Here is a 17820-nt window from a genome sequence, read left to right on the forward strand (position 1 = left end):
TCGTAAATTATCTAAAGTCTCCTAGAACCTTCCAAGATCTCTTATGATCTTCTAAAACTTTCTTGGAATCTATTGGAATCTTTTGGAACCTTCTAAAACCTCTAGAACCTTTTCAAACCTTCTTCAATTGTATGTTCATGACATTAGAAATATAAAAATATATGAAGATACTTAGACATAAATAAAAATAAATACATTAGAAGAAGAATTAATATTTGTAATTATAAAATTATTATCTTTTTTAATTAAATATTCTACCAATTAAATCTTTAGTAGAAAATTTTATAAAGAAATATATTATAATTTTTTACTATATTATTAAAAGAATATAAAATCAATATATCTAAATCTTAAATCAATGCACATTACTACCATGATTCAATCTTTGTGACTACTTCTTCAATTTGGAAATAAAAAATCCATAAACTCATTTATTCAATTCAATCTTATTTTCTTAGCAAATTTGAAGGTGTATCAACAATGTTCTATGGCACAAGAAAAGAAAAGAATGGAAAAGAAGAGTAGTAGATGCTATTAAGTGAGGATGTACTTTTATAGTGTATATGCTAGAATGAAGTACTTAAGAGTGCTACAAAATGAGAGCCAACATAAAATGATACAAGAGAGACTCCAAATTTCTACTCTTTAAGGAAGAGCTTAGATTTTTTTTTGCCATTGTATACTGAGTTTACAATTTTTATATTTCCAAATGGAAGAAGTAGTGACAATGATTGAATAATAGAAGTAAGGTGGATTGATTTAAGAATAAAGTAGATATATATAATATTTTCCTTTCATTATTGCATGTTTAGCTATTCATAATTTAAATAGACACTAATAGAATATGATAATGTATAAAATATAATAAAAATAAAATTTATATTTTTACTTTATAGATAAGAAAACTCTACCACTAGATATTTTAAAGCAATTAAATATTTTTCAAAAAGAAAAAAAATAAAAAATATTTTTAAAAAAATTAAAATATTAAAAATACAAATATTTTCTTTATTATTACATCTAAAGTGGCAAACTAATAGCTATTATTATACATATATTTAAATAGAGTATTTAATAATAAAGATAAATTAAATAATTTTTTGGTTATTAAATATTTAAGCATAAATATTCTAATTTATATAATATTAATAATATTTAATATAATTTAATATTATTTATATAACTTAATTTATATAATAAAAATATTAAATTAAAAAATACTAAAAAATAAGTCTTAAAGATGTCTTTAAAAATAATATAAATAATCTAAAAATAATAATAATTTTATATCTAAATAAAATAAAATATTTTAAAAAATTATATACATATATATATATATATATTACATAAAATTAATTAATTATAGAATTTTAGTAAGAAATCATTTGTAAAGAATTAAAATTAAAACTAAAATTAAAAAATTAATTATTAAGTTTCTAAAAAAATAAGTTAAAGATAAAAAATCTAGAAAAGGTAAAAATTAAAATAAATAATTAATCAAATAAATAGATAATTAAATAATTAAAATTTTAAGATTAAAAATAGATAATTTAATCTGAATTTTTAAAATTTTACAATGAAAAATATAAAAAATATAGAATTATTTTTATTCAACTTCTAAAATTTTGACATAATCATAATTACAATATTATTGAAAAGACTATAGAAACTTACACAAATCTAATCATAAACTCTCTCTCTCTCTCTCTCTCTCTCTTTATATATATGTATAATTTCTAATATTAAAATAAAATGTATTAAGGATATATATATATATATATATATATATATATAAGCCGTAATTTTATTGATTAGATATAATATAATATTTTTTATTAGAAGTTCAACTTATTTAAACTATAAATGCTAATTTTATTTCAAAAAATTCTATTTCTTTAGTAAATATTCATATAATTCGATGATTCAAGGATAGATTGATTTTTTATTTCAAAATAAGAAAAATATATAAGTTATGACTTGAAAAAAATTAGATAATTCAAGTTGGAAAGAAATAAAAATATATATATGGATCGAATGGAATAGATCTATTACTAGTATATAGATTAGAAATTGACTTGTATTATCTAGTAATAACTTCTAGAGATGTCATAAGCAAGAATAGAGGTTTGTCTTTTCAATCATGTTATTTGATATTTAAAATAAGAAAAATTTGAATATAAAAATATATAATTTATTTCATAAAGAAAATAAAATAAGATTATATAATAAAAAATGAAATTACTGTAATTATCTAACATATTCTATAAATAGAATATATAATTATTAATTTTTTAGATTTGAATAAAATCTTTTTAAGACTTTTAATGTAAAAAATTTCTACAAAGTATTTGATAAAATGATAAATAAATATAAATATATATATATATATATATATATTACTATTAATTATAGATTATTGCTGAAATTTCCTTAATTTTTTAAGTGGTGTAGAAATTTCACCAAATAATATGTTCAGATAGAATTAAACAGTAAGAGATTAGATGGTATAAGAAAATATTTTACATTAGATTGTGTTTAAATGTTTTCATAAAATATAAAAACATATAAAGAATAGAAAAAATAATTTTAGTTACATTCCAAATTAGTAGAAATTCAAGATGGTTCTGATAATTTTAATACTGTTTTTATTATATTATATTTCATGTTTTCTTAAAATATTAACTTTCACTTAAAATAATAAAATAATAAAAAATAAAGTATTTAAGGCATGGGGCTTCTTTAGACAATTAAAAAAAATATAAATTTTTATGAATATAATTTTCTTATTAAAGTAAGAGAATAAAGATATTTCAAATTAACATTTTAGAGCCAGTAAAGAAAATTATTTAAACATCCTAGGATAAATTTTTATAAAAAATGTTTTTGAAGACTAATATTAAAGAATTAATAATTAACTTATCTTTTTAGTAAGTATGATAAGAAAATAGATATAAAATTAAAAAAAATCAAATGAAATAGATCACATTCAATAATATTCTCTTTATATACACAAAAATAGATTACTTTTGTGAAATCTGTTAGAATTTTACAGTAGATATACAGTTTTTTTTATTTTAATAGAACATTTAAAAATTTTCATAAAGAAATATTTTGTTATAAATAAAAAATAAAATAACGTTAATCATCTAAAATAGAGTCACAAAAACCATTATAAAAGATATATAGATATTTTTTCAGAAACTAATTTTATTACAAAATTATATATATATATATATATATATATATATATAATTGAGTTTTTAAACATTATGGTGAAAATGATCATTCATATTATATAATAAAAAAAATTCAAAAAATTCAAAAAAAAAACTAGCATATGATCATCTAATAACCATAAGAATTTAACTTGATAAAAAAATAATGAGTGGTATTAGACTTCTCATTTACACAATCATTAAACCAGATCAAGTAGCTATTTGCAGGCACACAAAAAGGCATCCAAACCCTTATGGACATAAAATCTCAAAACAAAGTAAATAGATAGAGCTATAATTGGAAAAATCTTTGGCCAATTCTTTAAATTTGATCAAATTTCATAAATCAAACCATTGTCAATTATTACTTGTTATAAATTTGTTAAAATCAAAATTAAGAATAAATGATGTGTCCAACTGAAGTAAAAGCACAGAGGTCTTTTTAACAAAGTAGGTGATTGGAGAATTCAAAATTTAAATACAAGTTTTTATAATTCTTCTTCATGGTACAATAAGAGCTGATTTTTTAAAATTTTATGTGTGCTACATACATCCATATTATATAAATAACTAAAAATAAGTGGATGTAGGTATAAATAGAGTATGTTAATAATATATATTTTTTGCACTATTGTAAAATCTAATTAGATGAGATTTGGATCTAAGTGTGTCTTTAGATGTGCTATATGGCTATAAAATCTTCTTTTTTGAAATTTTTTATTTTGAAAACTTTATAGAAGTGTTTCACAAGTTATGTAATTATTATAAAAATTTAATATTCTTTAGAATGAATTTTTACAACTTTATTATTACTTTCTGTATATATAAAAAGAATAAGGTCATCTTCAAATATTATAATTACATCACTTATATTTTTATCTTCTTTTAAATGTTTTAGAATTTCTTATAATTAAAATTAGCTGTTATAATTTCTACTTTTTTTCTATAATATAAAGTAAAAAATTTTATATTATTAATATTTATATAAAAAAATGTACATATAGTATATATATATATATATATATATATATGTATACATCACTATTTAACATGAAATGAAAAATCTAAGAAAAAGTTTGATCACAAAGTAAGAAAAGATAGTTATAATAGCTACTAGTAGAAAAAAGTTACAAAAGTTTGGAACAAACAAAAGTAGTGTAGTATTATAATTTTTTAAAAATGCAATGACTATCTCAAAGACCCATATTGCAGAAATAACTTTAAATTATAATGATTCCAATTAATAGTGTTATTTACATTATAAATTCTCAAAGAATATTGCTCATAAAATTTTTTATATATATATAGGGAAATGATAAAGTGACTCAAAATTTTACTAAATCAACCTTGATGCTCTATTCCTAGCAATTCTCCATTTCCCTTGTTTCCAACAATTGCCCATGTTTCCAAAGTTCCCAACCCCTTACCTCCATCTTTAGCAACAATTGAGGATAGAAAATGGCTAGAAATAGGGATGGAGGCTCAATGGAGGCTCCAAAGGTGCAATGATGCTTAAGATAGAGTAGGCCACTTTAGTAAAAAATTGGGTCACTTTATTATTCCTTTATATATAAATATATTACATATCTATTAATATGTTGATTTTTTTTGGAAAAAATTGACTATGTTTTAAGTCATGAGAGAGTCTTTCAAAAAAGAATTATGTGCTAGTTGGTTGTGTTAAGATCTAAATTGGTAATTGAAAACATTACCAAGTAATATAGTGAGTTAAGAAAAAAAAATTTGCTTAAAAAATATTATTGACTTTTTAAAGAAAGAATCTACAATAGTTGTAAATGATTTTTTTTAATGTTAATTATTTCAGTTGGAATCTCTAAATTGAAGTAAAAATAAGATGGTATTTGTAATCAAAATTATTATTGCCAACAAATTTTTTTTTATTTTTATTTTAAAGTTCTACTCTACACTTATAAACAATCACACTTTATATTTCTTGATTAAGATGGTAAAAAAGAAAAAAGACAAAAAGGAAAAACCTCAAAATTACAATATCTATTATTTCTACCTATGTGGCTAGAGCAAAGAAATTTACGCAATTCACCCACTATTGCCCTCTTTCAATTTAGAACTTAATTTACTATCTCTTCCTTGCCAAAACTAGTCAAGTTCTTGTATCATACATTTTTGTATTAAAATAAAATCAAAACACCATCAATGTCACCATCAAAGTCAGATATATTTAAAAAATCCGATGACTTGCTATTCCAATAAATAAGCAAATAAATACTTCTTGTGTTTTTCTTCAACAATCAAGTCACAAGTTTCTACCGATAACACCAGGCATGCGATCTGCTCTATCTATCTATATTCATCAACATCAACTAAAATAGAATTTTGTTTTGAATCTGCTTTGCAATGAGTCCAAGCAGATAGCTTTGTCAACATTCTATTTCAGGGAAATCTTGTTGTCCCTCTGCATCATTGCCACATTTCTTCTTCTAGAATCCTGAGTTGGTTAGCTATTATTATTAATGTTTATCACAATACAATTGTACATAGTTCGAATAATACTTTTATTATTATTATTAAGACTAGTAATATGAGTTAGTTGATGAGCTTCAAAGCGCAACTCCCCTAGCTCACCCAATTTTCACAGTGGAGACAAACAAGCTGGAACTGTTGTTTCTCATGATAAATGAAAATGTTCATTTAGGATTGTGTGTTTGTGGGTTGGTTTATGTTTAAATGATCAACTAATGAAGAAAACAGTAAATAGTTAGATATTGCATCAGCTTTTTGGAAAAAAATTGATGTAATGCCAAGCTAGATTTAATATCTTTCTACCTTACATTTAAAGTTCCATTATTAATGTATAAATAAATATTAGTAAATATTCTGACATATATTTATACAAGCCTTGAGCCCATTTCATAAAATACATAAATCTCAACTGCTTTTCTTGTGATAGAAACTTAAAAGATAAAACAGATTGGCAAAGAACATTAAATAAGTAGAGCGTATGAATTTCACTATATAATTAGTCAACAACAATGTCAAAATCTGCGTATACATATATAAGTATATATATGCAGTTTTTCCAAATACGCATGTACATGCAAACAAGTATAAAATTAGTAAAAAATGCAAGAGCATAGTTCAAAGAGGTTAACAAGAGGGCCAACATATGCTACTGGCCAGCCAAGCAAGCAGGAAGGCAACGAACGAAGCGGTGAACGACGACGACGACGACGAAAAGGACGTGGACGAGGATGACGGAGGACGACGAAGAAGGCGACGAAGACGGCGAGGATGATGAAGACGACGAGAATGGGAACCCGTTGACCCGACGTTGCCAGACTTCGGCGCCATCCAACAACCACCCACCCCTGAATAGACGGAAGGACGCCGTGTCTACGAGTTACCAGCAGTTGCTTTTCGCCATGGATACAGAGTCAGGGCGGGCAGCAGCAGAGAGGCGGAGCGGGCAGCCGGGTGGCAAGTTGTGGGCGGTGATCATTGACACTGTCGCCGTTGCCGAGATTCTCCAGCCGAGAAGGGTGATGAAGCTGCGAGTGAGGAACGGAATGAGAGAGCGAGAGAGAGTGTGAGAGCGAGAGAGGGAAAGAGAGCGAGGGAGAGCAATGGAGGGATAAGGAGGGTGCGAATGAGGAGGTACAGGAAGACTGCGGTGCGGAGGTGACGGCTGCGTTGAAGCTGAAGTTGGGTTCTTCCAGGTAATTCCCCCGGATTCCTGTTTGGACAGGAGCGGGTCGTGCGTGGTTACGGCGAGCAGTCGCGTGGATTGCGACTGCAGCGATCGTTGGAGGAGAGGGAGGAGGAGCTGCTGCTGTGAAAGGTCCTGTCGGGAGACGTGCTTCGTTGCGGACTGTTGTTGCCCGAGGTCGGTGGTGGGTTGCGATACTGGTCTCGTTTAAAGCGAGGACGTGGATTTTGAGGGGTGGAGCGGTGGAGCTGCTGATTTGTAGTGTGCAGGGACGGTAGGAACGGGAGGCTAGAAGTGTGGGCGATGCATTATCGATGTTGTTGCGGGCACGGGGACAGGTTTCTCGCGTGGCTCAGTATTGGCTACTCAAGGGATTTTTGTGTGCACTGCGTGGTGGATGTAGATTTTACAAGGTGAACAGCTCGATTTAGTGTATATATCCAATCTCAATTCGCTCGGGGTTTTAGTCTAGGAGCGACGGGGTTGAGGGTTTCAGGGCGTCATGCTTAGGATGAGGATTCAGCTGAGACGGTGATATGAGCGCGGGAAAGAGGATCATATGTTGAGCCATCTTTTAGGGGAGCAGAGTAGGTGTAATATAAGGAGCATTTGCAGCAGGATAAATTGATGGAAACTAATGATTCCGGGGACGCGGAGGCTCAAGGATATTGCTAGTATGCGAATTCAAACTGAGGGTCGAAGTAGTACGGTGAGCTACTTTCACTTTCCACGGCCTCCAATCCTGTTGCATTTACATTGGTCAATCGGTTTTCCAAGGACTGATCTAGGACACCAGAGTATTATCAGATTCCAGCTAATAAATCACATTCTTATTTTGGGAGGTTAAATTCACGGAATCCATGGCTGCGGGGTTACTCTTCCCCTTCGATATGCTAGAGCTTGCTGTAGGTAGCTGCATTTGCCGTTGAAGAAACGATGGGTGGCCATCCTGAGAAGTCCACTCCGACCGGCGTCTTTGTGATTAGATTTCAGCTCCGTTTGCAGACGTTCATAGTCATCCGCTCAAATATCCAGGTCCTAGAAATTCAATGTTTCTGGGCTTGTCCAAACACCAGTGGCAAGGTACACGTTGACGTAGAGGTCTTTTGAAGCATCCCTACAGGAAGTGCAGTTGTGCTCTGTCGAGCATGCAAAACAGGTTTATTTACACTGGGGCGTGGGCGCATGTTTTGGGTTTTCTACTGCCCGGATTTCAGGACTTCCGTAATGGCACTTGCGAAGAATGTGCACTTTTGGCAGGGATTTATCACGCAAAATTGGTTTCAAGTTAGATAATTAAAGCATGGCGAAAGAAAGTTTACTCTCAAGAAGCATATGTCTGAATTATTGGGTTTTGTATAGATTCGTGTCGTCCTACTCGAGATTACTAGATGTGGAGTTTACATTGGTTTTCTACTCGGGCATTCTTAATTTGTGCGCAAGTTTAGGGCTTGGCAGGAATGAACGGTGCAGGTTAAGTGTAGAAGGGATAGTCTGCACCATTGTACCTGGATCTCATGCAATGAGTGTGGACGTGATTTTTAGACTTTGCTCAGAAATCTTATTATGTTATTGGTTCCGATATCAGGTTTTCAAAACAGTTATGTACTAGATCTTTGAAGGGTTGAGGAAGTTAGAATCACATATGTTCGATTACGTTTTTTTATAAGAAAATCCTCTCCTCAAATTTCCTTTTCGTCTTCCAGGAGTTATAAGATTTGCGAAAATTGGTGAAGGATGAATCTTCCCGGTGGGCTTGGTCAGCGGGGGGTTTTCATATGTGACCATGAATCTAAGAACATATATGCAAATTCCGCGTACCATGAGATGACTGGCTCTGAACCGGGGGAGCTGCTTGGTTTGGGATGGATTTCTTTTGTTCATCCAGATGATTTGCCCGTGAGTTTTCCAGTTGTCTTATTCAAAACTCACTTATTCTTAATTTTGGTGTTTCTTATTTTATTTTGGAAGTATTCCATCATACAGAAACCATTGAGTTTCTTATGTGTTAGGTATTTAGGTTATCGACACTTGCAGACTTAGAGCTGGTTGAGTTTCTTTGGGATGCAGAGTGTGTGGGCACTTGCATTCGGCCATTTTTCGCAATCTACTCATGAAGACCGACAGATAATGTTGAAATTTGTGAAGTGGCAATTGTGGATCGGGCGTTAGTTGAACACTTCGGTTACGAATTGCGCAAAGCGTCACTAGGGATACCAAGCTTCAAAGGACCTCAGCTGATTATATTGGGTCACGTGGGGCAGAGCCTTCCCTCTCAAAAAGTCCTAGTGGAGCTCGGCTGTTGCGCTTGCTTCAGCAGGCCTCCTCGGCAAGCCTACTTACGAGACGCGTTGTCGGTGGCTTTGTCTGGTGGAACCAAGCTGATTCGTACCAAACCCGATTTCACACTAGATACAGGTTCGAAATGTGCGACACTGTTTGCTGCTTTAGTGCCTTTGTAGCAGAAATCATCGTGGGGGAGTTAAACGATTTGACGTCTCTAGTGTTATGTCATATGTGCAGGACATTTGATTCGCTCTGCGCCTATGAATGGGAGATACTCAACGGGGTCCTCCCATGAGAGCCCTGTGTCCGCTTCATCAACAAGCAAGATCACTTTGGAGCAACAGACAGATGCCTTGAATATTTCCACTTCACAAATTTCAACATTGGAGATTACTGCTGTAAGAAAGCCAAGGATTTTTGTAGTGGTAAAAAACTCTTTTAATCAAATCGCTTACCTGCCCCTTTTGGTATTAATTTATTGTTAGCTCTTGTTCGTTGCACGTCTGGTTGTCTTCGGTGTTGTAATACAAAGGTCACTAATATGTATCCTTGGCACTACAGGAAGACAACAAAGTGAATCAAATGGTTGCTCAACGCCTACTCAACAATTTGGGGTGCCAGGTAGACGTAGCCAACGACGGTGTCGAAGCTATTGAAATCTTAGGACGGACGAACGACTACGACATTATATTTATGGACTGTCATATGCCAGTGAGTTGCTGCATCTATCAACCCTGTCTTTTGCCTTAAGATGGCCATCACAGACGACTCATTTGACCTATCAGTTTTGTCATGTAATGAAGTTATTTGGTTGTGCAGATTATGGACGGATTTGAAACAGCGAAGATGGTGCGGCAGAAAGGGTGCATCTCACGGAACGTGCCAATAGTGGCGTTGACAGCAGCGACGGCGGAGGGGGAAGTAGAGAAGTGTATAACAGCGGGGATGGACGATTACATTAGCAAACCAGTGACAAGAGGGATTCTACATAGGGCTTTAGACGAATGGGTCGGGAAAAATTCGAGGTGGGTTTAGGTCAGCTGTACATTTTAGAATTCCAATTCCACTGTAGATCTTTTATGAGACCAGGACAAAGGAGCATGAAACTGATGCCGATTGAGAAGCCCCTCTTAGATGAGAATGAATCTTACTTTAGGTGTCCTGCGCTCCTTTGAAATCAGTGCTCCTCAATTGGAGGTCTAATTTCCCTCCTTGAGGTTGTAAAGTAATTTCATTGACGATACTGGGGATTTTTCTACGCTACTGATAATTTGACGGAGATATTTATAATATTGTCCAGATTATCTCACTACTTCCGCTTCCTGCTTAAGCCCAGTGTTATTATGTTTACAACTGTATTTTTCATAGTGTAATATTAGATTGCACGTTGGTATAGTGGTATTTTCCACATTTCATATTTGAAGTGTGTTACGGTACCTGTGGGTTGTTCTAATGTTTAGAACACATCGTTCGCTAGCTCACTTATTGTATACATCAAAGAAGAGAACATCATTCCTTTTCTGTCAAAAGAGTTGCTTTTGCTAATATAGCAAATTTACATTTGATTGGAGTTACTAAAGCTACTGTACATATCCTTGTTTCAACAATCATTGAATAGTACCAGATCACTTGTCTACAGGGACAGGACGATACTCCAACAAAGAAATCAGATGCGGCACCTGCATGTACCATCCTACAGTATTAGTGTAATTACAATTTAGAATACGACAGTGATTTGCCTTCTGTACCCTAATAATCATCTTCTCACCGCACAAATGGTTTGCCCTCCTCATCCGCGGTTGCACTTTTCTCATCCCCGTAGATTTCTTCTGAGATAAAGATTACAAAAGAGCTTGACGGCCGAGAGCGGCTGCTGAAGTTCACTGGTGGTCACGTGGTTGATGAACTTATTTTCTCTTCACTCGAGGAAAGACTAGTTTGTGTTCTTTAACACAGGGTTAGTCATCTGTGGTCGCCACTTCTCTCCAAAATTGTTAGCATGTGTTCCAGAACCTAGTGTCACACCTCACGAAGACTTGCCCCCATCGATCACGGGCTGATTCTGGGTGAAGGTTCACACACTTGCAAACGTCTTCAAATGCCTTTTCATCGCAGGTGCTCCAAGTCCATTCGTAGTGAATCCTGGGTGTAGGTTTTTCTTGTCCATTGATCATGCCTGATAATAAGAACAAACAAAATAGAGAAGTTTAGCAAACAGCAGAGGACGAACCCATGCGCATCTAATTCAAAAGAAACTTTGTCAACCAGGCCGAACAATAATCAATGTAATTGCTCTCGATTTGAGGAATTGAGAATCTGTACATTGCTGGCTTGGTCTCTCGCCTTCCAAAGGCAGCCCTGGTCCTGGAGTCGTCCTTCAAAAGCTCTCTCATCGTGGTTTTGGGCTGCACATGTGCAAGTCCTTCAATCAACTTACACTCTGAAGCAATGCAAGAGTGGTAACTTTGCTCAATTCAGCAATAGAGCATGGAAATAAAACCTGCGCAATCCGATCGCATTTGGAATTGTCCACACAAACAAAGCGAAAAAAACCCTTACAGGTGTTCGTATGGTAGCAGATCCTGCCCAACGCTCGGGAGGGCTCGATGCTTGTTTGGACGAAGTGATCCGCCCAGGAGGTGTCAATGTTTTCGTGGAGCAATATCGTTTTCCAGAGGGCGTTGATGGATTAGTTGTAGACGAGAGCTTGCGCGGAGTTAGAGCTTTGGGCGCAGTGCACTGGTTCGATTTCGAGAGTGAAGGCGACCTTGGTGCAGACGTTGTCTTTGTTGGCTTCGAGTTCCGAAGTGCTCCTTGAACCTGAAAGAGATGACTTCGGACAGTGTCCAGTAACTTGCCCTTACTATGCAAAGAAGGCTTGTAGTCCTTACAAAAACCTAGACTATTTTCCCTCTCCAGCTTGGCTTTTATCGCAGCAAGATTTCTACCGACTGTCTCCGCCCTTTTGTGAAGAGAGGCAAGCTCAAAAGCTGAAGTTTCCTGAAAGAACAAAGGGTTCTTTCGTAAACATAGATCGGACTGGAGGACTGGAGACGATTCTTTCTTCACCTCAATCGGGGGATTCGCTGCCACTTTCCGATTAGATTTTGTCAACCCCTAGAAGCACAAACAATAACAAGTCAGCAGAGTTAAGGGAGGAAACATTTAATCGGCATTCCAACTATTGTTTCTTGCTTTCCAACAATATAGCTTTCTCATAATAAGGGAACAAAACGAGGAAGTGAACATTAGTTATGCACCATTGTAGGAAACGGGCATTGAGGTGACTAACGGTTCTTACAATTTGTTTAGCAAACTGACTAAATTTCCCTGCAAGTCCACAGTATCGATTCGTTTGTTTTTCACCCATCTGTTGAACTGAACCTTTGACGCTCCTTGCTGGTCGCGGAGCTGGTGGCTGAGCATTTACAGTAGAGGTTTTCAATTTTGAAAGTTTCTGTTCTATGCTTTTCACTTCCAAAGCCAATCCCAACACCTGCATGTCTTCTCGTGTGCGCGACGTAGTCCTGTGTGTACCAAACCAAGGTGAGGAGACATTTTTCAAGACAAACCTAAACCCTGAAATAGTTCGGCGGAATCAGACGAAGTTGTATATAAACCAAATAACTAGTTTACAGCTATGCTGTTGCAAGTGCGTGAACACAAAAACAACGGCTGAGCATCACCTAGCTTCACCCAATGCCAACTGATCCTCACTCTCTTCAGTCACGAAAGTGGGGTTGGTTATTGGAATATGAGAGTCTTCTGGCTCATGGAACAAGATGCGTTGAGGCTTGTGATCCTCTAGCACGTCGAACATATCAAGTCTGGCGGGTCGCGTGCTTTTCTTGCCTTTCGAAGGCGCCTGCATGTCATCCACGTTCTCTCAGCAATTGTTCATATGCATGTTGACCCATATGAATCTATGACTACGTAAGTAGACAGAATAAAATTGGAAGTGCATCATCTTCCAGTACATGTTTAGAATTAGAAAAAGGTGTAGGCTTCACCTGTGTGAAAACGGCTTCATCCACAATTGAAGAATAAGTCCCTGCCTGGGGGCTTAAAGGTTGCTTGTTGACAGTCTTCTGTGGATTCGTCCCCATTCCTAGAGGTATCGTGTCCCTTTGGCACGGCGATTGTGGAGAGTTCTTCGAAATAACGACACCCTTATCCTCGCAAACGAAATGAGACACGTTTTCTGGCTGTGATCCCGACAACATTTCACTTGTCTTTGGTTCAGCGATCAACCAGCAATCATCTGACGAAAACACAAAATCATCGGAGCTGTTCAACTCCAGTTGCCTATGAAACCGCACTAAGGCCGGGGGATTGTCCTCTTTCAGGCACATGTCTTTCAGCTTAGTGAGCAGTTTGGCAGAGGCAGAGGCAGAGTCCTCCTGAAGGGCGGACTCTTCGGTGTGTAGTCGCCGTTCAGATACTTTCATTCTTGAATCCACAACGTAGCACGGAGAGGAAAACTGAACATCTTCTGTTTTTGGTTCGTGGAACAAGCCCATATTCGCCAAAAACTTCTTAATCACAACAAATTGACGCAATCAGTTCTAGTTCCTCGACAACAGCGGGTCCCAATCTCAACATATAGTACACGATCAAAACAATACCAATATACAGGAAGTAGCAGACGATGGATAATGTTATTTACCTCCTCTTCACATTTTTGAGATGAAGACATTTCATTAGCCAATCTGACTTCATTAAGCTGCTGCTGCACTTGGCACAACTTTGTTTGCAGATCAGTCAACTGCATATCCTTGTTTTGAAGGTCTGCCTTAGCATTCTCGGCCATCTTCTTAACGATAGAGTTGTGTTCGGCATTTTTCTGACTAAGCTTGTCCCTACACGGCGAAAACACAAGCTTAATCAAAGGGAAATAAAAACAGGACAGTGATCGAGGATGAGAACAAGCGAACCACCAGTGCAGTCTCATGAATATCCCCACAGTTCCATCTCACGTTCAATAGCACGGAATGTAATCCAAATTTGAGTATGATTGAAGCTAAGCCTTACGTGACATTTTTAAGCTCAATCAGTAGCTTTTCCAATGACCTTTGATATGTCATTGCCTCTCCGGTATAAACCGCACGCTCGAGAACTTCCATAAGATTCGGCGAGGTTGATCCAACTTGTTTGCTTTTGATTCCCGTTGTGCAAACCTCCACAGCTGTTGAAGAATCCCACTCATCTCCTTCCTTCCGTGATTGAGCCAGTTCTGACTCGAGAGCTATTAGCTTTGACCTAAATACGGATAGCCTCTCGTCTTTGACTCGCAGTTGCCTTTCAAAACTCTCAATCTGAGTCCAGTGCTTATCCTCTAGGTACATGGTTTGCCGCCGCTTCACCATCTCAAACCTTGCGACAATTTCCGGATCTGATGACGGATCTGCTTTCAATAGTTACTCTTCATTAGAATACCACGAAAATCTACCCAACGATTGCTATTGCGAAAAACTGCTCTGCTATTGAAAAACTCATTAATTCACGACATGGAAAATCCAACGAATCTTGGACCGATCAACCAACAAGATTCCAGGAAACAGCTACGCGTAGCACGTTGAAATCTGATCATGCGGTCGGAAAGGATACGCAAGTTACGAGGAGATGTGACATGCAGGATTGTTCAAAGCGTGTACCTTGAATACCTGGCAACAAGGCCCCATTAGGTGTTGAACCTGCGCTACATGGGGCGAGAAGACTGTCTATCTCCCAAGGCTGAAATCTCTGAAGAGCTGCAACTTCCTCCAGCTCTGATGGATTTCCTAAACTGCGATGATTCCGATGTCCGGACCTACCCGCATATGGAACTCCGGCAAAGAGGTTTCTCCGAGTACTATCCTCAGCTACTCTTCGCCATTGAGTTGTTTGAGCGTTACCTAGTTCTTTTCCTGCCTGAGCACCCGCAATAAGCCGGGCAAGATCCTCTTTCTCTTGTTTCTCAACTTCTGAACGCTCCAGCATGGTGGAGATCATAACATCCTTGTCCTCAGTCTCTTGCCGGAGTATCGCTAACTCAGATATGAGACTCCGAGTCACTTCCGAATGCTTTTCGGTTACTAGACTCAAAGCTTGAAGGTGTGTTTTGGTGTTATCGAGCTCCTCTACCGCTTTCGCCAATTGACATTCGGCTTCGTGTTGCCTGTTTCTGACTTCATCAAGGATAGTTTCACGGTCGGCTGAATTAGCCAACTCTATCCTTAGTTGCTCATTCACCTGGACGACAGTCTTAGTAACAGCTGCAAGATTAGAGGTCAGCACACGAATTTCTTCACCTTTGGTTCGTACATTCTCCTTTGCCGTCAACGCCACATCCTCTTTCTCTAGAATGGCCTTCTCTAGCTCTCTTATCCGTCTCTTCTTAGCATCGCACCCTTCGCATTGTCTCTTTCGCAGACTAGCTTTAAGTGTGTGAAGTTCACTTGCCTCTTGAATAGTCGGATCCTTCTTCAGGATATCGATCTCATGACGCAGCTTCTTCTTCTCGAACTTCCATCCCTGTTCTCGAGTAGCGTATATTTGCGCGACTTTGTCATTGGCTTTGGCATCCTCTGCCCTTCTGACCCTCAATTCTTTGATCTCTTCCTCGGCAGTGTTTAATTTCTGCACGAAACTTGCCTTCACGTGATCCCAGTTTGTCAGTCTCTCTTCTAGGTCTTGCGCGTTCTGGGCTAAATACTGCAGCCGTTCCATCGCCCCTTTCAGCATGGTTTGGATAGCTGGTCTCTGAGGTTTCTGGAAATCATCGTTCACTTCTTCTTTCACTGCGGTGCCATGTGCATCTCGTATAAGAGCGCCTAGCGCTGCAAACGCCAACGCAACTCCCAAATACTCAGCCAGCAGAGGCCAAGATTCTCCTCCTGATAAACCGAGGTACTTCCTCATGGTATTCTCGTGATCGGACGTGAGATCCATCAGAGGGTTCATCAGATCAAACTGTCTGGAACTGTAGGGCTCTAATTCACTAAGTAAATCCTTTACCTTCAAACCCGCCATTGCTTCAAAAGTTGATGATAATCAACTGCACAGGGCCTGTTGTGTAGACGACAAACTGCTGTTGGAAGCAATTATGAGGTACGGCTCGCAGAATTTTAGTTTTTACACTAGATCTTTCGCAATCTAGGATTCGGATTAGAGCGTTTGCTCCTCTTCCAAGTTGGGTTGAACGCTTTCCGTCAAAAAATCTGAAAAGGCAATGAGAAATTAGTTGTACATTAAAAAAAATTATAATTTTTGGCAACTGGATCGATGCGGTGCTAAAGCATTTTCTCCAGATGTGGACGCTATCCACATAATGAAACTCACTCCCGTTCACACACATAAACTGACAATGAAGTTAGCATGAAGCGCTACACACTAACCTTCACAGCAGACTCTAGATATTCACAATTGGGGGATGCGAATCATCAGTCCAACATACCAAATGGATTCAATTGTGGCCCAGGTCGGCGAAGCAAGAAGATCCAGTCCGCAGCCTTACAGCGCAGCAAGTGATCTTGTGACAAGTAGCTAACTCACTAAATCCTTCGTCTAGGAACCGCGCACTCAGCATGGCACAAAAACTAGTGACTTCCTTCGCGGAGAAAATTGCTGAAGCGCGGCAGGTTGAAGGTTCCAGAGAGAGGAAATGCTAAGCCTGCTACACTGGCTGCAACCACTAATCAGGTGCTCCCACCACAAGACCGTGAACTGAGACGCCCTGTGACTACACCTACACTCGCCGCATCCCCACTCACTCTGGTTCAGAGGCACACAAGCAATGCACATTCTCAAGAGAACTTCTCCCTATCATGGCTCAAACTCAGAACCAGCTTGATCGCTCCCGAGATCCAGCTTTCCTGAACGTTTACTTGAAATAACAAAGCATCCTCCTCGGTTCTAAACCGGGAGGGTTGAAGCACGAAAAATGAATAATGAAACTGCCTCCGTGCGCTGGACCACCATCGCCATGCCAGAACTGGTGCTCGGCAAAGCATACGCGCTCCTCCGAGCTTCCGTGATTTACCTACACAGAGTTGACTGCTAGTTTCTAAATTTTCCTGGTCATCGAAGGACACCCACCGAAGTCAGAGTCTCCACCTAGGCAGAGCGATGAATCAAGTCCTCTGGGAGAGTGGAAGTCAGCACATTCAAGACCCCTGTTGCTTCCAGTCGATGAATGTGAATGGGGCACACATAAGCCGGTTGCGGAGTCGCCATTTTTCATATCCATGGGCGCTGAGTCTCCCAGACTTCCGCAGCTATTTCAGTTGATCATGCAGAACGTGCTCAGTTGCCAGTGGGATATCTGATTAACCCAACTGCGCTTCTCCTCAATTGCGAGAAGAATCGAGCTAAAGCCAACAGTTTTTTCCTACTTATTTTTCTCTTTCTCTCTTATTTTCATAAAACAGTCTTCGTATACGAGTTGCAACCCAATGTAAAATAAAATTACTGTTGAGTTTGGAATACAAGTAGGGCACAAGAAATATTCACTGAAGTGGCAACAGTCATAATGCTGAAGCTTCGATCAATGAGAAGAGTAAGAGGTGTCGAAAAATATTCCAAACCTGTGATAAAGCACACTTGGAAATGGCCCCACCTCTAATGAGGCTCACTTTGACGATTGACTTGCGTCAT

General features: G+C 37.1%; 2 protein-coding genes across 7 annotated transcripts; one reads left to right on the forward strand and one right to left on the reverse strand.

Annotated features, from left to right (window-relative positions):
* The first annotated feature begins 6673 nt into the window (after nt 1-6673).
* LOC112289876 (two-component response regulator 24-like) lies at nt 6674-10495 on the forward strand. Of its 5 annotated transcripts, none has more exons than XM_090252634.1 (6): nt 6674-7609; nt 8607-8799; nt 8971-9318; nt 9405-9584; nt 9748-9897; nt 10006-10495. In XM_090252634.1, exons 4-6 carry the CDS (start codon nt 9447-9449, stop codon nt 10219-10221), a joined length of 504 nt encoding a protein of 167 aa, XP_090108760.1. In that variant the 5' UTR covers nt 6674-7609; nt 8607-8799; nt 8971-9318; nt 9405-9446; the 3' UTR covers nt 10222-10495. The 5 variants fall into 5 exon arrangements, with proteins under 5 accessions (XP_090108760.1, XP_024391342.1, XP_024391333.1 ...); XM_024535574.3 differs by having other exon boundaries at nt 6675-7609; nt 9405-9611; XM_024535565.3 differs by having other exon boundaries at nt 6675-7609; nt 9424-9611.
* A 207-nt stretch (nt 10496-10702) lies between these two features.
* On the reverse strand, nt 10703-17231 carry LOC112289861 (uncharacterized). Of its 2 annotated transcripts, none has more exons than XM_024535533.3 (10): nt 16622-17231; nt 14841-16385; nt 14218-14590; nt 13853-14045; nt 13197-13721; nt 12873-13051; nt 12488-12713; nt 11746-12303; nt 11509-11591; nt 10703-11362 (listed from the first exon to the last, which is right to left on the reverse strand). In XM_024535533.3, the coding sequence occupies exons 2-10, from the start codon at nt 16195-16197 to the stop codon at nt 11293-11295; spliced, it is 3564 nt and encodes a 1187-aa protein (XP_024391301.1). In that variant the 5' UTR covers nt 16198-16385; nt 16622-17231; the 3' UTR covers nt 10703-11292. The 2 variants fall into 2 exon arrangements, with proteins under 2 accessions (XP_024391301.1, XP_024391309.1); XM_024535541.3 differs by having other exon boundaries at nt 13197-13718; nt 16622-17230.
* Between the last annotated feature and the right edge of the window lie 589 nt (nt 17232-17820).

The sequence above is a fragment of the Physcomitrium patens genome, chromosome 1 (genome assembly GCF_059467195.1).
Source record: "Physcomitrium patens ecotype Gransden chromosome 1, ASM5946719v1, whole genome shotgun sequence".
Lineage (NCBI taxonomy): Eukaryota > Viridiplantae > Streptophyta > Bryopsida > Funariales > Funariaceae > Physcomitrium > Physcomitrium patens.

Excerpts from the sequence above, each read along its gene's own strand:
- LOC112289876 (XM_024535574.3), top strand. The coding sequence starts at position 9,447 with ATGAATGGGAGATACTCAACGGGGTCCTCCCATGAGAGCCCTGTGTCC. Across the intron at positions 9,612-9,747 it reads AGCCAAGGATTTTTGTAGTG|GAAGACAACAAAGTGAATCA; the intron begins GTAAAAAACTCT and ends TTGGCACTACAG. Across the intron at positions 9,898-10,005 it reads TTATGGACTGTCATATGCCA|ATTATGGACGGATTTGAAAC; the intron begins GTGAGTTGCTGC and ends TTGGTTGTGCAG.
- LOC112289861 (XM_024535533.3), bottom strand. The coding sequence starts at position 16,197 with ATGGCGGGTTTGAAGGTAAAGGATTTACTTAGTGAATTAGAGCCCTAC. Across the intron at positions 13,722-13,852 it reads CTCAAAAATGTGAAGAGGAG|AAGTTTTTGGCGAATATGGG; the intron begins GTAAATAACATT and ends GTTGTGATTAAG. Across the intron at positions 11,363-11,508 it reads CGAGAGACCAAGCCAGCAAT|GCATGATCAATGGACAAGAA; the intron begins GTACAGATTCTC and ends TCTTATTATCAG.